General features: G+C 43.3%; 1 protein-coding gene across 2 annotated transcripts in view; it reads left to right on the top strand.

Annotated features, from left to right (window-relative positions):
- TAOK3 (TAO kinase 3) overlaps positions 1-22,192 on the top strand; it is a 44,781-nt gene that overhangs the window by 3,183 nt on the left and 19,406 nt on the right. Inside the window, exons 3-12 of one of the 2 annotated variants that reach the window (XM_027881910.1) lie at positions 502-573; positions 1,543-1,644; positions 2,522-2,567; positions 3,482-3,578; positions 6,203-6,316; positions 7,219-7,310; positions 9,294-9,387; positions 10,784-10,865; positions 14,297-14,464; positions 17,298-17,504. In XM_027881910.1, coding sequence (XP_027737711.1) covers positions 502-573; positions 1,543-1,644; positions 2,522-2,567; positions 3,482-3,578; positions 6,203-6,316; positions 7,219-7,310; positions 9,294-9,387; positions 10,784-10,865; positions 14,297-14,464; positions 17,298-17,504 — 1,074 coding nt within the window. The remainder of the gene's footprint in view (positions 1-501; positions 574-1,542; positions 1,645-2,521; positions 2,568-3,481; positions 3,579-6,202; positions 6,317-7,218; positions 7,311-9,293; positions 9,388-10,783; positions 10,866-14,296; positions 14,465-17,297; positions 17,505-22,192) is intronic. The other variant, XM_027881911.1, reaches the window with a different exon arrangement.

Raw genomic sequence — 22,192 nt, 5'->3', positions numbered from 1 at the left:
AGTGCAGCGAAAGAGGGGTTGCTTTTTGAATTGAAAAAAATTCCAGAATGAATCATCTTCTTGAAGGAGGGAATTGAAGTAGCCATTGAAGAGTTTCAGTGTTGTATGGAGGTTTTGGATGAAATCAGAGAGATTTTGATACATCTCTCTATTTGTTTCTTTGGAAAACGTTTTTTCCAAAGGTGTTTCTAAAACTGGTTTTGCTGCAGTTGCAGTAAAACTGTATTTTGCATGTTTGCTTGGTTTGTGTATCAATAGAGAGGTAACAAGTGCAGTTACTCTGAGGGAGGAACAGTGGGTGTGGAGAGATAAAGTCAGGGAAAAAAGTATCCTAATAGTTGTCTGGTAGATCTTATCACGAGGAAGACATCTCTGAGGTGCAGGAGCTTGCAAGGATATGACAGAGGAGAAAAAAGCTTACCTTTGCCACAGGCACAGCTCACTCCATGGGGAGGGGAAAAAAATGAAACTTTTTTCAATCTGTTTCTTTCCCTACTCCAGGCTACAAATTCCCACACTAATGAGGTGGTGGCAGTCAAGAAGATGTCCTACAGTGGGAAGCAAACGAATGAGGTAAGATGGATAAAGGCAGTTTTTCTCGCAGAAGCTGTGGCTGCCGTAATGTAAATCTGAGCAGTGAAATGAGCTGCAGGTTTGATTTGACCCCAGCAGAACAGCTTTTCATGTGGGAGCTGCTGCTCCCTTCCACGGGAAGTTTTGTGGAGGGAAAATGAGTTTATGCAAATTTTGACCAATAGTTCAGTTTAAGGAAGTGAATGGGGATTCAAAATGCCTGTATGGGGGTTGTTGCAGAAATAGTTTCAGTAATAATGCAGTAAGAGCACGCTGGCCACTGGAACCATAACCACAGCTCTCTGAAATGTATAACTCATGTGAAACACTCTTCAGGATCTGTAATCTGAAATTGCAGAGACCTTGTATTGAGAAAATCAGTCTCATTTCAACTGTTGCTTTTTAATTGTCCCTCTTATTTTTGTGTTGTGGTGCTGTGAACTTGGATCCACTGTTCCTTTGGACCTGTGCTTTGACATGCGGTGCAGGGTGTGTTTTGTTTGTTAAGAGCAAACAGGGGTGTTTTAAACTCATTTTTTCTTGCTTCCCTGTTGGTCTCCCAAATGTCAGTGGTTTTATGCTGTTACAGAAGGAGGTGAGCAGCTCATTGCCACCCTCTGTAGCACTTCTGGTGTCCCATGGGGCAGGTGGGTTTGTTACTAGGTGTGAGACCCACCATGTAAAACAGTAGCATTTAAGTAAAAGGTATTGCAGTAAGAGTGAGGAAAAAAATTTAATTTTTGCAATCCTCAGGGTGTTTAAATGTGTCTTGGGGATATCTCAGTGCAATAAGGATCCACACAGCCGATGATCAGTTGTTCTTATACAGCTCTGACTCTCACCCACTTCATGTTATACAGTAGCTTTATGGTCAATCCTCAGACTGTCCTACAGTGTGTGGGGATGGAGAGGATGCAGAGGACTAAGCAGGGAAATGTATTAATAGCTTTTGCCCTTTTTTCCCATTAGAAATGGCAGGATATCATCAAAGAAGTCAAGTTTCTACAACAGCTGAAGCACCCCAACACCATAGAGTATAAGGGCTGTTACCTGAAGGAGCACACGGCGTGGGTGAGTGAGATCTGCGTGGGCAGAGAACGTGGAGCAGAGTCAAATACTCAGTACAAGCAGTGTCTATACAAAAAGCAGTGCTCATCCTGTGCTGCCTGTAGTCCTTTTCACCTGAAGAACCTTCCAAGTTATCCCCAGGGAATAAATACTTAGAATATTGTTAAGAAATCCCTGCTTCTCTGAGGCAGGTCTCTGTGTTCAGACAGATTAAACAATTACTAGGGAACATCCTCTACAGCTTGTACCGACAAACTTCAGTGCTAAACCACCTTCACAACAGTGAAAGATGTCTTGACATTGCTAAAATGTCTGCAGGATTTTATTTTGTTCACCACTGGTTGCATTTCTTGCAGCTTCAGGTGTTATTTGTGTCTGTGGCTGTTTCTCAGCCTTTCGAGCAGGAACTGTGTGTGGGGAAGTGTCTACCCCTGTTACTTCTAGAATCATAGAATCACAGAATGATTTGGGTTGGAAGGGACCTTAAAGATCATCTTGTTGCAAGGGACGCTTTCCAGAAGCAACATTATTGTTGATTATTCGAGGAAAAGGCACAAAATAAAGATCAAGAACTAACCTGCAACATTGTCCTCCGTGTACATATCTCAAAGTCTGATTTGAATTTCCTTCTTGAGTAGCTGTAGACCAATACTGATTTTGTGGTGAAACAGTACTAAAATAAAGTAAAATTTTTCATCCTCTTATGGAAAAGCAACAAATCCTATTACTTGGGTAAAAAATTTTTTTTTTCAACCAGGGCATTAAATTTACCCTGTGACTTAAGTTTTCTATATGTAGCCCTTCCTTACTTGTAAAGACATTTTTATAATTTCAGAATGCTTCAAAAAGTACTTAAAGGCCTGATATTTTTTTCTTGCAGTTGGTTATGGAGTACTGTTTAGGATCAGCTTCTGATTTGCTAGAGGGTAAGTTTTTTGATTTTCTTTCTGCTGGTGCCCCTACTGAGTGTGGTGGGAGGCTGTTTTCTGACGGACTGGGGTTTTGCAGATAGTAGAGATGGTCTGTCTGTCCTGCTCCGTTCTGTTCCTAGAATTTGGGACAGCAAGGGTAAGCTGAGGCTTTCCCTGGAGGCCAGTGCTGCAGAGAGCTGGCATGCATGTTTTTATGTTGTAAAATGAAGGTATAAATGTGTATGGCTGTGTTCCTGTAATTTGTGCCTTCTTGGCTGAAGCAGACTGCCTATTTCCTGGGAATCCATAACAAAATCCTGCAGAGATCACCTTTGTCCTTGCCTTGTAGCTTGTAGGAGTAATTACAGATGGTTGTATAAAACAAGAGGCTGATGTGACCTCAAGACTAGAACAGCACCTGCAGAGAAATAGAGAATCTAAGTCAAAATAGGGAATCTAAGCCAAAGTTTGCAAAAACAAGTACTCCTTGGGGCCTTGTCTTCTGTATGTGAGATCACAGAATGGTTTGGGTGGGAAGGGACCTCTAAAGCTCATCCAGTTCAACCCCCTGCCATGTGCAGGGACACCTTCCACTAGCCCATCCAACCTGGCCTTGGACACTTGCAGGGATGGGGCAGCCACAGCTTCTCTGGGCAACCTGTGCCAGGGCCTCCCCACCCTCCCAGGGAAGGATTTCTTCCCAATATCCCATCTAAAGTGGCAGCTTAATGCCATTAAGATACAGTCAAGCCAAAGCACGTGCAGGTCATATTTAGGGATGTATGGAAGGTGCTTCGGGGCACCTCTCTGTAGCAGATTTGGTGGGGTTCCTTCTCTTTCATTTTCTCAGGAAAAGATCATGCTTAGTTTCTTCTGGGGCTTTTTTTCTTGATTTTTTTTTTCTTTTTTTAATTAATTTTTTTCTGTAGTTCACAAGAAGCCACTTCAGGAAGTGGAGATTGCTGCCATCACCCACGGTGCCTTGCAGGGGCTGGCCTACCTGCACTCTCACTGTAAGATCCATAGGTAAGGCTGGAGCTTGGGGCTGCTGATCCCCTTCCATCTGCTGTTTTCTGATGTCTCAAATCTGCTTCAGTGTGTTTGAACAACTTTGGTCAAAATTATTCGACCAAAATCCTCTCTAGTGGGCATGTCAGTACTCCTAATGCCATGGCAGATGTATAAATAAAAGCTATTGGTTGTTAAGGAGTGTATTTTTTTGGTTGAAATAGTTCAGTGTGGGTCTGTCCTGTGCTGGTTTCTCTTCCATGTCGGCAATAGTTCTCTGCAGACCCTGATAACAAAGAATGCGCACAAATGTTGGCACTAAACAGGAAAATATCACCCTAAATTTGCCAATTAAAGTGTAATGCTACACTATTTTTAAGACTAGACATTGTGAGAATATTTTACATATGAGAAGGTAAAGCTTTATGCTTTCAGAAATCAGGCAATGGACGTGTAAGTCAAGGATAAAAACCACTTTAGGAGAAATCAAAGCACAGAGGCAGAGGAAGATTTAATACAGGCACTTCCTAGATCTGTCTTTCATAATGAGGTGTTTTTCAGGACTTTGGATTTATTTTTTTTTTTACTCATTTGTCAGCAGTGTTGCATGTTCTCATTTGATTTTATTTCTTTGGTCTAATTTTGGGTACCACTGATATGTCAGGGACTTGTGAAGTGAGTGAGAACTGGATTAATGGGTGGGAATACATCAGAATAAAGCAACTTGAAACTCATTTATGGAGCTAAAAGCTTCTTTGTAGTCTACTGGAAATCTTGAAACGAAAAATTGGTGTATCTGAAGCTGAGTTAGTGAAGGATTTTTAGAGACAGGAATTATTTGTTGCTTGTTAGAATAATTATTTGGGGCGTATCTATACATGATGAAATCATATTAAAGTAAAAAAATTCAATGCATTCCAATTTATGAAATGAAAATATTATTATTTTGGATGAGTCCTCTGCCCATATTTGAGCATAAAATACTTGTTTGGAAGTATTTGAAATGTTTTCAAAGTGCATTGAATTGTTGTTTATAGGGACTCCCTGTATGGACAGTATTGAGAATAAGGGGTTTTTTGATAGGACTTCCTAGCATGGTGCAATTATGTGTTACGAATTCAGCAGTTTCCCCTGCTGGAATACCAACTACTCCACGTGACCTTTCCATTAACATCCTTGTTCCATATCAACACTGAAATGGTTATTTCTCTTTCCAACTGGGAAGTTCCTTTGCTGTTGCAGAGTGCTGGGAGCACCCATAAGGGATTTACTGCTGGAAGGGCCATGGGGGTTGTTCCTGTTGATCTTTTTGAGAAAACTGAGAGTGGAGATCTTATCAATCCATATAAATTTCTCCAGGGGAATCAGAGGATGGTGCCAGACTCTTTTTGGTGGTGCCCAGCAATAGGACAAGAAGAAATAGCCATAAACTAAAACAAAAGTCTCACCTCAACATGGGGAAGAACTTCTTTATGTTGAGGGTGGCAGAACACTGGGACAGCTTCCCGGGGAAGGCAGGGACCATCCCTCTGGAGACATTCCAAACCCACCTGCTCTGGGTGACACTGCCTTCGCAAGGGAAGTTGGACTGGGTGATTCCAGAGATCCCCTCCAACCTGAGCTGTTCTGTGATCCTGAGACCTGCATTTCATCCCAGGGGTATCCCACCTTTTAGCTCCTGGGATGGGAAGGCAAATCTGCTCTCCCATTAAAAAAAACCATCAAGGGTTTTCTGGGTTTGTGTCTGAAAAGGAGAGGCGAGAGAGCCAGTCCTGGCTGGGCGGGGAGCAGTGCTGTGCTGCTGTGCGCCACTCCTGTGGCGCTGGGGACGGTGAAGGCGATGCCGAGCGAGAAGGGACCGAAATTTGGGAGCGTGGACCGAATTTTGGGGTCGGGCCCCGCGCGGGGACCTGGCGCGGGGGGGACACCTGGTGGCGAGGGAGCGGCACTGCAGGCCCGGCCTCCCGCGCATCCCCGTGCCCTCCACATCCCGAGTCACTCACCCTGGGAATGGCTCAGGAGGAGGTGATGGTGGTTGTTTAATCGCAGGCACAAGGCGAGTGGATATGTTGCTGGTGTCTGGACGTGGCTGCTGCGTCATCATACAGAATCACAGAATGGTTTGGGTTGGGAGGGACCTTAAAAGTCATCTTGTTCCAACTCACACCTTCCACTATCCCAGGTTGCTCCAAGCCCCATCCAACCTGGCCTTAAACACTTCCAGGGATGGGACAGCCACAGCTGCTCTGGGCAACCTTTGCCAGGACCTCACCACCCTCACTAAAAAGAGTTTTTTTCCTAATATCTAAGCTAAACCTACTCTCTGTCAGTTTGAATCCATTCCCCTTGTCCTGTCACTCCTGGCCCTTGCAAACAGCCTCTCTCCATCTCTCTTGTAGCTTCCCTTCAGGTGCTGGAAGGCTGCAATTAGGTCACCCCAAAGCCTTCTCCTTTCCAGGCTGAACAAAGCCAGTTCTCTCAGCTTTTCCTCACGGGAGGAGATGCTCCATCCCCTTGCTTGTTGTACAGGGAAGGTGGCAGTGGAGGTGACAGCAAAGGGCACAGCATGTGTCCTCTCTCTCTCTTGTACTTTTGAGGTGTTCATTCTTGCACGCAAACTTTTCTCTTTTTTTCCTTTAAAGGGATATTAAAGCTGGAAATATTCTCCTAACGGAACCAGGTCAAGTGAAACTCGCTGATTTTGGGTCTGCATCTATAGTCTCCCCTGCCAACTCTTTTGTGGGAACGCCTTACTGGTGAGTAAAGCCTGTGGTACCTTCAGGCCTTCATAAAACTTACCTTCCATTTTCAGTATTTCACAATAACATCTGGCATAAGAACTTTATTAACCAAGAAGTTTTCCTAACGTTTCTGCATCCAGGTCTTCAGGAAGTGTGTCCTTCCTCAGTGTCCACGAGCAGAGTTTTAGGCTCCGCAGCACTTGGAAATGGCACCAGTTAATGGCTCCACTGTTGCAATGCCATGGGCTTAAAAATAATTAACATTTGCCATAAGTAATGGAGCTAAAACAGCCCCATGGAGAAAGGGAATCCTGTTAATCTGGCCATGCAGACTGCAAGTCACACAGCTACTTAAATCCTGTTTTGAAGGAACTTGCTTGAAGGGTCACTTGAGTTCCTTGGCATTCCTAACACAGTGGACCAGCACGGCTCCATGCTCCACTGATTTTGTGGCAGAGGCCCCAGAAATTGCTGGGAGGTCACCATGGCCCTGAACGAGGCCATTTGGCAGGAAGCCTGTTTGTCTTGGAAGAACACAATTTAAGAGGCTGAATTTTTGCAGGCTGGGCCTGCTGCTTCATTTTCTCCCCACTCATCCCCTTACCCTGGACCACCATATTTCCCCACTGTTCCAGATTTCCCTGTTCCATTCATAGATGTGCCCACAGGCTGCATAAATCTGCTGGAAAATTCTCCTGGTGTGCCAATGGGAAGCCCACCAGCTCTGGTGAGAGGGCAGGGGATCCTTTCCCCACCTTTAGGGCTCTCCCACCCCGTGCTGTCTGCCTGCAGGAGCAATGCCTTTGGGATTGGGCAATCTCTCATGTCGTACTAACAGGGAGATGGAACCCCCTCATTCTATGTGCTGGGAGTGACATCCACGTCCCCTAAGCTGCCCTTTGCTCTGTGGTTGGCAGGATGGCACCAGAGGTGATCCTTGCTATGGACGAGGGACAGTACGACGGGAAGGTGGATGTCTGGTCCCTTGGAATCACGTGTATCGAGTTAGGTGAGTAAATGCATGGCAGCTGAGACGAGTAATTCCCTGTCTGCCATGTATTAGGAAGTCCTGAAATAAAGGACTCATAAAATATTCCTCATAAGGGTCCTTTTTTTTTCCCCTTTAAAATGCTTGACTTGGAAAACACTAACAATTCAGTTAAAGGTTTAACTTGCTGGCAAATCCAGAGGAAGCCACTGATGTGCTGTGTTTCCATGTTAGTCTGGTGTGCTTAGTTATTCCCTTAACAACCAGAAGGTTCTACTCTTGTATGAGAGGAAACCATCATTTGTCATCTGTATTTTCCGAGGTGGACTCTGAGAAAGCTGTGCCAGCTGTTATGTCAAGGGAGATGTTGTCCTAAGGGTTGTGTGTCAGAAGGGACCTGTGTTTAATTTTCAATTCTTCTTACGTCCCTGCTCCCTGAAATGAAAATCTTCAATCCCAGCTGAAAGTTTGGGCCACGAATCATTGTGGACAGGTTCTATACATGAGTAGAGAAGGGTTTGCACTGCAGAGAGCAAATGATACACAGCCTGGAGCAGATGTGGATGTGATGGCAGGTATACAGAGCAGATTTGGAGTGCATTTTTAGTTTGTATATTGGCATTGCATGTGCTGAGTAGAGTATTCTCAAAAATAGTCTTGATATGGATTATACTTAACACAGTACATCAATAACTTATTGTCAGGGTGAGTTCACTGAAAATGTTGTTGATAAAAGTTTAATCAGGAGAGATACATGTGAGATAACAAAGGGGGCATGTGCAGAATGGGAAGAAATGTCTCCAGTATGGAGTAGGTGATGATGTAGGTGACTGGTAACTAAGTGTTGTATTTCACGTGCCAGCATGCTGACACAGTCTGTGTTTTGATATAAAAAAAATGCCAAAATCAGAAGTTTTAGACTTCTCTTTTTCTGCATGGCCACTGGGTTTTGTTTGTACGGAGTTTTCAGCCATGTTACAACCTCTCAAGGGGTAAATCACAGCAGTAGGAGAAATACTGTGCAACCCTATGCAGACAAAACACTCTTGGTACCAGAATTTCTCTGGAGCTTTTCACTCAGGAACCTCAAAACCATATTACAGATTTCATGGATTTCCTTTTTTTAGTATTACCCTTTTGGGAAGTAATAAATTTCTTTTTAAACTTCAGACCTTGCCTTTGCACGATTCCCTCTCTGAACACAGGGTCAGGTAGAAGTGGGAGGAAATCTCTTGTTGAGCAACACTTGGCTTCATTTCTTAATTATTTCTTCTTAATTCCTTGTGTAGCTGAAAGTAAGTAGTGCTTAAAGAAAAGCAAATGTGGTGGTTTGCCTGCCTGTGCATGGCAAGGACAAGTGACTGCTCTGACCTGACATGAACTGAAAAATCTTGGCATCACTGACTGGCATGACTGACCTGGGGTGGTGATGAAAACCAGCCTTTCCCAATTTCTGTGTGAGATCTGTCCTGAAAGGTCAGGGGCTGGTAGGCAGGTGCCCTCCCTGTGCAAGGACTAGGAAGGATTTTAAAGGGAGTTAACACACCTGGCAGGTGAATTTGGTAAACTGTCCCACTTGCATGAGGCAGACAACCCCTCTTTGCTGTAATTCAGGTGCTTCAGCAGTGCATGAAAGATCTCTAGGGATTGATACAGCATGTCCTGGCCCTGACCCGCTGTGCCTGAGCTCAGGTTTATTGAGTTTCAGCTGATTTTACCATAGAAAGTCAGGTGTGAGATGTTGCAATTGAGGTAAAATTGACTGGAAACTTTTCCTTACGATTTGTGTCCTGCCAGCTTTGGATTCCATCATCCCTCTCCAAGTGAACAGCAGCTTTTCTGGAGTGGGTGTCCTGATCTAACCTGGAATAATGAAATAATTAGCCTAAAAGAGATGACAACAGCAATGAGCCATTGATTCAGCAGTGATACCCTGCTTGCACTTCCACATCCTTCTCCTTTCTTTCCAGACTGCCTTATCATACCTTTCTCTTCTCTTTCCAGCTGAGAGGAAGCCTCCACTTTTCAACATGAATGCAATGAGTGCCTTATATCACATAGCCCAGAACGATTCCCCTACGTTACAATCGAACGAATGGTAAGAGAGCAATTAACAGATTATTTTTGTTGTTCACTTCCCTGAAAATGCTCTGCATGGTTAAACTCTGACAAGGAAAGTGCTGGTTGCAGTGCAGTCACTTGCCTCTGTTCTCAAGTCATGCTCCTGTGTAGGCTGGCTCAGTTTTGCCCTTCTGTCACTCTGGCTGTGCTGCAGTCCAAGTGAGTGGAGGTGTTAATTATGGGGCTGTGGATGCTGGAGGAGTTAAAATATTCTTAGATGCGTTAAATCGGCGTCAGCGAAGTTTCCAGCGGCAAAAGATCCCTGACAGAAAAATTGTTGGTACCTTTGTGCAGCTGAAACGTGGAGAAAGGGAGGGGAGGGGTGCACAGAACACAGAGGGAACTGAATATTTTTTGTCAGTGAGTGGCTCCAAAAGCCATCAGAGCTCTGCGGCCAGTAAATGCTCCCCACGCTACAGGCGCGTTCCAGAGCCTGGGCTCTGACAAAGGAACGCTTTTGTTATTCCGTGGGAGCCAAGGGGTTGCTCTGTTTCCTGCTCCCTGCACCCAGGAGTGGAGTGTTGCTGTGGAGTGATGCTTGGCAAGAACCTGCAGAAGGCTTGAAACAAAAGCTCCTGGAGAAACGTGAAGATCCCTCATTTCTCTGCGGGGCATTTAAGCAGCGTAATTGTTTAATTGCTGATCATTTTATCCGAACCACTCCAGTTCCCTTATTTCATCATCATCATCTCTGTTTCATCTGTTTTTCAAGATTTGAAGAGCTTGGTCTCCTACCTGGACACTGATACCCATGTTCTGTGCAGAGTTTGCAAAGCAAAGATAACTGTGAATAGAGCATAAAAATCAGTGTTTGTGGTCCTCTGTTTGCTCTCTGGGGCTCTGAGGGCACAGGGAGTCAGCGAGGTGCCTTTTGTGTGAGTTCAGGGGCACCTAAAATACCAGTTTTCTTCTTTCCACTTGTGATACGTCAGATAAAGCCTAAAATATTGCTGAGCTAACCATGGCATTGAGAGGCTTTAATGAGGCAGTGTTACCTATGTGGGGGAAGCTCCCAGAGAGTCATGAGTGTGTTTCTGGAGTTCCCAAATAATTTCGTTGTCATCTGTTTTTCAGTGGTTGAAGCAAAATTGTAAATAGTGACTGGCACATGTAGTTCCTGCTTGGTTTTGGTTTGTGGCTGGGGATAGTTGTGTGTCCACCTTTGTTTCAACAGTCCTTAACAGTGGAAGATCTGATGGGATCAACTCACTCCATTTGGAAAATTCACTTAATTTCTCTGCCCTAGAACTTAAGAGCAAATCAGTCAAGATTTTTCTTTTGCTTTGCACTTATAAGTTTGCATATATTGCACATCCTAAGCTGCTTTTTTTCATTTAGAACTTTTATTTTTTTTATTTTTTTTTTATTTACAGGACAGACTCCTTTAGGGGATTTGTTGATTACTGCTTACAGAAAATACCTCAGGAAAGGCCATCATCAACAGATTTGTTACGGGTAATTTATCAAATCTTTTCCAGAAATTTTGGGAAAATTCTGTTTGTCTACCAGGATAATTGTAAAGATGTCCTTTGAGATGATCAGAGGATTGAGGTCTTTATTAAAGATTTACAGATAGTGGCTGATTATTGAAAAGAATGTGGGTATTGGAGATGGGAAGACGCTGGATGACTTAGGATTGTCTCCTGTCCAGAGCAGGGTTGGTCTCTGTGGAATGCTCTGAGCTGTCCTGTCTTGTGGGGTTTTTAACAGACACAGATGAAGTTCAGGGGGGTTACCTGGAGCTTTTTTACCTCTGATAATACTGATGTGAGCATGATTAATTCTTAATCTGTTCATACCTTTTAGATATATATCTTTTAATGATCATTGTGCCTGATCTCTCAGAATATTCTGAGTTGGAAGGGACCCACAAGGATCATCAAATCCAGCTCTTAACTGAATGGCCCATACAGGGATCAAACCCACAACCTTGGTGTTATTAGCACTGTGCTCTAACCAGCTGAGCTCATCTCAGGGTCACTTCAACTCTTATTTTTGCTCTGTTGTAAATCATCCATTTGGGTCGTTCTAATCCTCTTTTTGTTTATTTTTTTTTTCTGTTGTTTTCTTCTTTTCCTACGTTCATGCATCACACTTCGCAGCTAAAAGCAGCACTGAGAGGATAGGCCAAGGCTAATTTCCTCCCCTAGTCAGGAACCACCAAACCCAAAAGTTGTTTATGTCCCTTTAATAGTTTCTATACTGTACCCAGTTAATTAAACTTGTTTTGAAAATAACTGAATCATTTTGGAAAGGGCCTATAAAGGTCCATAATTGCCAAGAGCCTGTGGGAGGGGGACTTGTGCTGGGAGTAACGTTTGCCAAGGTTTTGTCAGTGAATCATAAATCAGTTCCAGTTTAAGTCATTTGGTTTCAGTTTACCTGAGAAATTATAGGAACTGTTTGTAACTATTTTGTTGTCTGGTTCTGCTTGTAGCACGCTGACCAACTAATAGGTTTATGTTGTGGGTTTTGGAATGATTCATTCCTGTGGATTGGCAGCCTTGCTGCTCTCTAGGAACAGGCTGAGTTCATTGAAGGATGTGATTTCGTGAGTACCTCAGGTTGGAGTTTGTACAAACAATTAGAGCTGAGATCTGAGTCTGAAATCATGTATATTCAGTATTTTACTTGATTTTTGACTTCCACAGCAGGGCTTCCCTCCTGCAGGAGCTCTCCCAAAAGCTTCTTAGTTTATAAGACTCAGAATATTTTTGTCTTTTGAGGGCTTTTCACTTGTGTGCGATAAACAGAAATAAAGACAACTTTCATGGCCATATTTTCTTAAAGGAAACTGAGTTTTAAAAGATGTGTTTGAAAATTAACTCAGTTTCCATGCACTATCCTAGATGAAAATAGTCCAGTGACTGTAGTAACATCAACATGCAGTTAAAATATATAAAAAAAAAAATCAAAACCAAACAAACCACAACCAAAACCAATTTTACTGATAAATTATAAATTATAAAATGTGTTTTAAAATCTATTTTTTCCCTATTTTTCGTAACTTGCCTGACATTCCCAGGGGATTTGAGCTCTGATAGTCAACTTTTCCAGTCAACGTGCTTCCTGCCTTTAGACTGACGGCTTCTTCCTTTTTAGTCTGGGGTTTGTTGGTTTGGGGGTTTTTCTTGCAATTTGGAGAAAGTACAGAAATGAAGTCCTTTCAGCCATCTTTTCTTGGAGGTGCACAATACCCAGCAGAGGGGTGGCTGCATCTTTTTATATGTAATTTAGACAAATCAATCATAGAATCATAAAATATGTTGACTTGGAAGGGGCTCATCAGGATCATCAAGTCTAACTAATTTTATTTAGGCATTTTAATTTAGACAAAATCCATTTTATTCAGAATGCAACTAAGCAGTCACAAGTGTATTCTCCTTATGCAAGAACCTTTTGGTTTGGTTTTCTTTCCCTATGTGTCTGCCCTTTCCATGTGGTCACACTTTAATATCTGAGTGGACATACAGAATGGATTTAAGTTCAGGATCACCGTTCCAAATGCATTGCTGCTTTCTAAAAATGACCTACAATGAGATAAAAATGTGTTCTTTTTTTTTTTTTTTCTCTAATCATAAATAAGCTACAGATTGTTACTGTTCAAAATGGTGATTATCTGCGTTGAGGAGCAGAAATGATTCATTTTGTTTCTGTGTTAAATGATGTTTAGAACTTTTAGCTCTGATTCAAAAATAAACACCATCACTACAAGCAAAAAATGGATAGTGAAATGACTGACTGTCCCCATTAGCAAAACTCAAATGCACAACAGTTTGAATTCAATTAAAAACAAGAAATAAGCCTGTGGCATGATACTTCCCTTGTTTATTTACAAATCATTAAAAGATTATTAGCTCATCCTTTCAACTTTTTTGTTGAAGACTCCTGTTTTAAGGAGGACTGGGCTTTCATGTGGTGGTTATTCCAGCTCCAGATGGATGTTTTAGCTCTCGAGAACCTGAGCCCACAGCAGAGCTGTGAGGCCAAGCAGGCAAATGTGACCCTCCTGAGGATTTCCTTGCAGGTGGGTCCAGCTGTTGAGGCTCTGACAAAAGCCCCTTGTGGCACTTTCAATGTACAGTAGAGAACAATAGTTTTTTCCCCCAAGTTTCTTTTTTTTTAATGTAAATTTTTCTACAGACATGCAGAGGATGTTTGTGCCCTAAGGCCACCTCCCTGGGTACCTACTGAGCAACAGAGCCAGCTGTAGTGATACCATGTAGAATATTGGCAAGTACACCCAGACTGGCTGCTTTAGCCAAAGTTAGATGGGAAAGCTGGAGCTTTTCCTGCTCTATTGACAGTTGTACAGTTCAGGAGAACGTATCTGATAAATCAGGGAAGAGCCTTTAATCGTGTACTTATATACCATTAAAGAATTTATTAGGTCTGCCCTTCAGGAGTTGATAAAAACCCGATTTTATTTTAACTCTGGCTACAAGTGCTTTGGGTATAAATAAACCTTGCAGCCTTCCTACTGGTGTTATGTGCGAATTGGAGTAGATGGATGCAGGAGAAGTGTTTGCAAGGTAGTGTTGCAGAGTCAGGATTGATCCTTGTTTGTCCTTTTTGCACTTTGTTCCTTCTGAAGCCCTGAGTGCCTCTGAGGGTTGAAGTGGCACTGTCTTGTAGCTGCTTCAAGTGAACCCGCTCAGGAAGGGGCAAACCAACTGTGTAGCCTGGAGAGCTCAGAGAACCTGACCCTGGTCCAAGCTCAGTGTGTTTGGAGTCTGTCAGAAAGGGTGTTACCAATTACTGAGTATGAACAGACCAGTCAGTGAGCGGGAACTGTCACTTCAGGGCTCTCAGAAGCCCCCGTGTGCCTGTGCTCACGTCAAACATTCCGGTGTCACCTCAGGTGGTTTTTATTTCCTTCGATTTAGCACGACTTCGTCCGCCGGGACCGACCCCCCAGGGTGCTCATAGACCTCATCCAGAGGACAAAGGATGCAGTGAGGGAGCTGGATAACCTGCAGTACCGGAAAATGAAGAAAATCCTGTTCCAGGAGACAAGGAATGGCCCTCTGAACGAGTCTCAGGAGGAGGAGGAGGTACTTCTATTTTGTCACCCCATTTGCACTGTTCCAAGTAGTTTCAGGGCAAGCGAGATGTTCCTCTCCTTAAGGTGGCAGAACAAGCACAGCCTAGGTGAGGAATGTTGTTGGGATATGGTCTGGATCAGCAGAGAGGCAGGTTAGGATAAGGAGTGATAGGAGCCCTTACTGAGTGCTAGAGCTGCCAATAAATGCACATCTAAAACTTCGGGTTATTTCCAATGGTGGCCTTTCTTCTGGAAGCTTTAGGATGGAAAATCATTCAGAGGGAAGTTCTTTGCAAGAGGTGGTTACCAGACTGGGTGAAGGAGGCTCTTTGACAGCCCAAACTGTTCTTTCTCATCAGCACGGTCAAAACCACTCAGTGTAAATATTTTTTCAATTACCATAATTTTACTGTAAAGCCTATCATGAGCCGAGAAACAAATCACTGGATTAATAAAACTTATTTTTTAAAATTCTTTAATATTGAAGAAGAAAAAGGTTAAAAGTTAAAGGCATAAAACTCAGCTTCAGTTTAAATCTTGTAATAAACAACCCACTTAATCAGTGTACAATAATTGACCTTAACTGTGGAGAAGGAAACCAGTCATTTTTCAATTGATGAGCTTAGATGGAAATTAATGTCCCTTGGTGCAGGCACCTTGGATAAATAAATCCATGACTGGTTCTCACTGAAAAACATTGACAGACAAATTGATGTCTGTATTACTTTTGCTGCAGTGTAGTGAGGAAATAATACACAGAGAGGTGCCCAAGCTCAGAATATCTTCAGGGACTTGGTTTTGAGGTCAAACGTTCCTTTAAAGCTGAACTAGAGCTCTGGTTTAAGAAATGGGCACCTGGATGTCAGGTAGGAGAAGTTCAGGAGGGGGCACCAGCACTTAGTGCCTCTCCTTCCCTGAGATGGGGATGCACAAAAGGAGCAAGAGCAGCATCTGCTGTGATTAAAACTACCAAGTGCTGCTCCTGTTTTGACCTTCCAGCTTCCAGACCTGGAGCTCAGCTGGGGAGTGGGGGATTGTCAGACTTCTGCACTGAAACCTCCCAGGTTTCTCTCCCCATGCATGGCAAGATGTCAGGAGAATGACGGGGCAGGAAAAGTGCCAGGGAAGGGGTTTCCCACTTGGCTATTCAGCAGTTCCAAGCTCAGTAGGATACACAGCGGCAATAGTTGACTCGAAGATGTATCTCTTGTTCCTCCTGTCCCCGCTCCTCAAAAAACAGGGAAAAGAGCCCTTTTATCTCCAGGAATTCACACTCTGCATGTGCACAGCATGCTCTGCACTGCATCTGACCCCTGAGCCTGTGTCCCACTGGAGGAGGAGGTTGGATTTATTGCTCGTGTGTGTCACTAACTCAGCAGTGAAAGGAGAACAGCACGTGCTTCAGTTGCTGCCTAACTGGTTACAGAACCTGCTCCGCTGTGAATGCCACAAGACACCTCCTTGTTCTGCCTTCTGAGGTGGAAGAGGAGCCTTACAAGTCTTTAACACTCAAGGATACTACTAATGCTTTCCTCAGAGCTCTTACAGGAAGATTAAGGTCATTTGGAAGGTGTTGAAGCCAGGAAGCCAATGTTAAGGTTTCATTTGCAGTCCCATCTCTGTCCTTGGTGCATAGACACTCATTAATTACACAGCCATTGCTTCATCTCAGATGCTTCATTATGTTATTTCTCCTGCAACTTCATATAAGCATCCTGAAAATATTTCCATTCTCATGTTCTCTGTAAACCAGTATTATTTTGGATTTTAAGTGCTCTCATGCAGGTTCTGAATGATCTGCTGATTGCTTAAAAAATGATCCCACAATCAAAGACAAATCTGTCAGGTCTCAATTTTATCTTTCTGTCAGTCTCCAACAAAATGAGTTCACTGTTAATTGATTTGTAATATAATTCTCCCCAAGCTCCCTTCGGAGGCCAGAACAAACTGGGTGCAGCAGCAAGCTGTTCATTTTAGTGAGTCAAGGCTGTTTAAGACCAGGAGCTGAAGGATGTTCAGAGCTCTGTCCTCACTGTGAACTCCTTGCAAGCCTCTTCAGTGCCACTACTTAATTACAAAGGACTCCATGAATTCACTAAATCAGTCCAGACTAAGCACATGCTCTGGGATTACTGTACTCCTGTGAGTATGGAACAAGAAAAAAGGCTGCTAACTTCTGGGATTTGTCTGTAAAATCCAAAATATCTCCTACCTGAGGAATATTTATTTATTTATGTCTCAAATTTTAACCCCTGAAATAATCCAGGCTTTTCTGAGCCCACTGCTAGAATTCTTCATTCACCTTCACCTTGGCTGAAAACACAAGGTTCAAGGGGTTTTCAGCTTGACAAAATACAGTTGCTGAGTGCCTGGGACATGGAGGTTAAAACCTCTGCACCTGTGAAGCACCATGTAAAACTGATCAAATAGGAAAACCAGTGGGTTCATTGTCTTAACATATTTTCTGATTCAGGAAATGTGTTGGAGCAGCATTGTTTTAATTAGAACTTGGATTTGTTTTCCATTTAATTATGAGACTCCTTCCACCAGTCATCCAGTATGCCTGGATGTCTCCTATCAAGCCAAGAGCCATGCCCAACCTTACTGATACTTGGAAAAAACGGACTTGAAGCCTGAAGCATTAAGATTACCGGGGAAGAGGCAAAAGCTGCCTGCCCCATATAGATTATTGCACAACCCAAGCAGCCCCAAGAAATGCAGCTGGCAAAATAATGACCTTGAAGTCTGCAGAGTCACCTCTAAAACAGACCTTGGGCATTGCAGGCTCGTGCTGGGCAGGTGATCTCCTGCAGCGTCTGTAACTGATGCCCCTTGTTTTATAGGACAGTGAGCATGGATCAAACCTGAGTAGGAAGATGGACAGTCTGGGCAGCAACCATTCCATCCCCAGCATGTCTGTGAGCACGGGCAGCCAGAGCAGCAGTGTGAGCAGCATGCAGGAGGTCCTGGATGAGAGCAGCCCTGAGCTGGTCATGATGCATAGTGACGAGAGCACCATTAATTCCAGTTCCTCCGTTGTTCACAAGAAGGTATGTTCCTGGTGCTCTCCATGGCTTCCTGCAGTCCCTGTTGGCTCACCCGGTCTGTGTGCTCTGGTCTTGTGCTGAGCCATCTCTGCTGAGAGCAGGAGCTGGTGGTGGGCTTGCCACAGTCAAGTGCTGTGGGTTGTTTTTTTTTAATATAAAAGCATTTAAGTAACCTCTGAAAATAGAAAGAGGCTGCTGGTGAAAGAGCTGTCAGTGCCTAGGCAGGGTCACCCAGACTTGCTGCATGTGCCTCCTTGCCCGGCCCTGCATGTGCACTTCTCCATCTCTGCTTGGGGCATCAATCTTTGTCTCCTCGGGAATGACTGTTCTGTGTCCTGTGCTGTGCTGACAAGTGGTCACAGCAGCTCAGCTAACCCTTTACCAGTCACAGTGTGTGATTTAAAATCTGCTTGCACTTGGATTTCCCTCATGAGAAGTGGAAGTTTGCAGAACTTTGGACCCTGCCCACGAGGTATGTTTGGAGTCAAGTTCCACTCGATGCTTTTCTGCTCTTTTGCTGCATGCTGGGATCTGTTGCCTTTCGTTTTCTCAGTGCCAGATATCAAACTAAAGTTGTCTAGCTGTAAGTCAGCAGCTAATCTCAACTATTTGTTTGACTAAACCAGTTTTGGCTTGGCCTTAGCAGTGTCAATTGCTAGTGGGTAGCAAAATGTAGGTTGGTTGTGGGATTGCGTTTGCAAGGAACTTCAAAGTGTACGTTTTTGCTTTTTGCCAGAGGAGGTAAAACATTACAGCACTGTGAAAGCCATGAATTTCTTGTTTGTAAGGTTACAGGACAGCCTGGTTTTAACTAACTAAATGTTTGTAAGCAGTTTTTCCTCCTGAAATACAGTGTTTGTGTCACTGAATATTGAAGTGCCTGCAAAAGGGAGCTTTTGAGGCATTTTATCTTCAACAAGAGATAGCCTTACATAGTTAAACGTACTGGCAGATAAGCTGCACAGGTTTCAGGGGTTTACATCTTTCTGAAATACATTTGAAAGCACCTTTACAGAAGATTTTACTTTTACCTCTCTGAAAAAACTAGTGTTGGGTACCAAATGCCAGCCCAAGGAGAGCAGTGCCACTGGTGTGTGTTCTGGGTGGTTATAGTTGAAACTCTTATTTTGTGTAGGTTCAGAAATGTGTATTAACTTTAATTTCACATTGTTTACTACTGCATTAAAGTAGGAGTTTGAGGGGCTGATTTACACGTAGGTTATAATGTTACTGCTCAGTGTCATTACAGCTGATGAAAACAAAATGTGAGCAGCTCCCAGCAGACATAAATGGCATTTGTGAAAGGAGTGGAGTTCCTGCTTGTTTTAAGAATAATGTGATGTTTTATAATGGTTTTATGGCACTTCTAAAGTACAAATACTGGATTTCTGATGCTGTGAATTCAGTCCTCTTGGAATTCTGCATAGCTCTTCTCTTGAGATTAAGGCATTCAGTTAAGTAGGATGCACAAACATGACACCACATGGAAATTTTTACCTGGTTTGAAAAAACAGGGTGGTTTGCACACCTGTAACTGAATTATTGAAAAAAGAAATCACCTGTAGATCCCTTAACACAGGTGTTTTAGGGTAATTTTGGAAGCACAAAGCCCCGGCCTGCACTGATGGTCTTCACAGTTAACAATTGGCTGCATTTCCTGATCCTTGCAGCAGAGTAGATTCCTTCTCCATTGGAAAATGCTCCCCTCAGCTGGATGTATGCAGAAGGCAGATTCAGACTGTGTAGCAGGACGTATTCCAGCCTGAAAATATATTGTTTTAATTTAGCACATGATTTTTTATTCTCTGTTACTTTAGGGGAATGCAATTTTAAATGGAAAACTGCTTTATGTGTATATTATGTATATATTAATACACGTGAAGAGACTAAATTTGGAGCAGGACACTTCAGGGGACTTACATACACATATATCCCACTTTATTTTCAAGGTAAAATTCCTTGTTCTGACAAGACTTCGGTTTATCTTTGTGCTTTAACTGTGTTCCTGGGAGCTGGGATGGAGCTGAGGTGAAACAAGTGAGCCCCGAGTTGGGTATCACTCTGGAGCCCAGCACAAACCAAAGGGAAAGAACCTGGGGTTCAAGTTTAATTTGAGCTTTTGTTTTGCATTTAATCAGCCTCTAAAGGCTAAAAAGAAAATACTGATGAACACAATCAGCCAGCTGTCTGCATTATGTGGGCAATAGGGTCACAGACGAGGTGGTTTTGACATGAGTCAAATCAGAGGTGTTCTGTGAAACTATGGTATTCCACAAATGTGTTCATTAACAACCTCCAGATGTACCAGGCTGTGTAAAGGGACCAAGATGACAAAAAATGGCCTGGATTGCTGATATTTTCTAAGGCTCAAAGCTCTAAAGTGCGAGAGGCCTTTTAGGTTTTTTTGGACCACAGCCCCAGAAAATCGTGTGTAACTAAAATATAGGATGGTGGAAGAACCTGTGGTCTTATGTGGGATCCAGTTCCCAGCCTTGAGTGCTTCAGAGAGCCAGTCTGGAGTGGCCTTGACCTGGGGTAAATCAGGAGCAGACCATCAGCTGTGTGGTGCTTGGCTGGGTGAGGCTCCAGGCATCTCCACCGAGCCCTCCTGGCATCTCTGACCAGCTCCCCCGAGGCAGAGCGTAAGAAACAGGCTGATGTAGTAAAAAGCAGTTGTAAACAACTCATTTTCTTTCTTTTTTTTAACAGCTGCTAGTTGGCTGTAACTTCCAAAAATGTTTTGTGGTCACAGGGTAAGTGAAATGACCTGTTCTGATCTGGTTGATTTTCACTGGCTGTTCATGATGGCCAAGGTGCTTGGCTTTCTGCCTGGTGGAGAAGAGCATTTGGGGTAATTCCTCCATGGAAAACAGGCACAGCCTCACCCCTTCCACAGCACAAAAGCTTTGGGGCAGCAGTAGAGCTCCACGTTCTTAAACTTGGGCTTGGAGCAGAGGTGACTCCCACCTGTCGGCAGAGTACAGCTGGTAGGGTGGAAGAAAAATCACTGGACAGGAAGAAAACAACAATAACAGCAATAAGCCATAAGTGAATGTATAGCTTTTTATATAATTTAATTTGTATCTGTGCCCTAAACTCTTGGGAGGAAAAAAATGGCCGTAATATCTGCTACTCAGGCAGGAAAGCTGCATCCTCCCTTGCTGGGATGTCAGTCCATCCCTGGAATCTAAGCCTGCTCCCTCAGGATACCTTAATCACTAGCACATTCTTTACAGGAAATTACAGGAAATTCAGATGCCCAGCTTGAATGAGCTGTCCCCCTAGGAGTTTTTCCTTGCCCCCTTGCAGGTTTCAGATTGGTGACCGTGTACATCTCAGTGTAAGAGCTCTGGTGTTCTTAGGTCTCTCTTCTGAAGCCAGTTAAGTAACTCTGCTTCTCCATCCAAGGCTCATCCTCCCAATGGATACACATTCTCGTGTCCATCCCCTGTTGGGAGCTTGTTCAGCTGCACAGTTTGGGAGATGAAAAGTAAATGACACCTCTAATACAAACCCAGCTGTATCTGAGGTCCCCAAAAAGGGCAGGGAGTTGAATTCCAGTTAAACTGGGCTTCAAAGACATGTAATTCAGATTTTAAAAGCAGATAAATATCAGTTAATTCCTCTTAAAGATGAGGATAAAGAGTTTGGCTCCCAGAGTAAGACAATAAAATAAGAGTTATAGACATCAGTTGATGTATCAAATGTTTTGTCACCTGCTTTGTTCAGCTGCTCTTATATGGCAGTGTGGGCACAGGTGGCTTCCCAGAAATATTTTGTTGTCCTCAGTGAATTTATTATTATTTTATTTCCACAAAACTATAATATTAAAATGTTGTACTCTTTTAATCTAAATAAAAAGCCACTACAGTATTACTTTGTTCAACTGCAGTGCTCAGTTGTTGCTGGTTCTTGCTTCAGCCATAAAATCATCAGTACTTTCTGAAACTTGGGCAATAAAATGTCAGGCAAACCTTGTGATTAAAATCTGGTTTATAAGCAAAAGGTGTTAGCAGCTGATCATCACAAATTCTTGCCCGATGCCTGTAATAATAAGGTACCTCTGTAATAACTGCTGCAACTTGAATGACTTCCCAAATCCATCCAGTTCTCCTGTGCACGTTGCCTGTTGCTGCCATAATTAACGTGCAGCCTTCATGGAGAATTCCGTGCATGGAGAGTGCTCTGGTGGGGTGGCTCTACAAGAGTTACAGCTGAGGCAAAGCTGAGGCTGTTCTCCTGCATATCAAGATTTATGATTCATACTTGGAGAGGATGTTTTCTGGGAGATGTAAAGGATGTTTAGGTAATGACTTAGTTTTGGCTTGCATGTGCTTGGCAGCAGTGACCCCTCACATACCTTCTGGAATCCAGTCAAACTGGTTGGGGACATGAAGCCTCGTCTTGAAAGATTTTTGATACTTAAAACCTCTCTGTAGATTATCAAGGCATTTAGTGCAATGTGTTGAGATGAATGATGGCACACTGTTGTTTTCCTTGCTCTTTAAATTCCTAGAAGGCAGGGATTTGCTGCAATTCCATTAAAGTCCTTACTGTGGCTCGGAAATTGCCTTTCCTGTTTGTCTGGGAGACTGGCAGCCCTTCCAGTTAGTGAATCCTCCTGTGTAAACAGCGTTTGTGAAGGGTTTTATTTGGTGTGCATAACAAAAACCACTGTGTGCAAGTGACTC

Source organism: Empidonax traillii, unplaced genomic scaffold (genome assembly GCF_003031625.1).
Source record: "Empidonax traillii isolate 1590-97213 ecotype Southwest subspecies unplaced genomic scaffold, ASM303162v1 scaffold99:size1466351, whole genome shotgun sequence".
NCBI classification, from domain to species: domain Eukaryota; kingdom Metazoa; phylum Chordata; class Aves; order Passeriformes; family Tyrannidae; genus Empidonax; species Empidonax traillii.
This window is presented reverse-complemented; position numbering and strand designations above follow the sequence as displayed.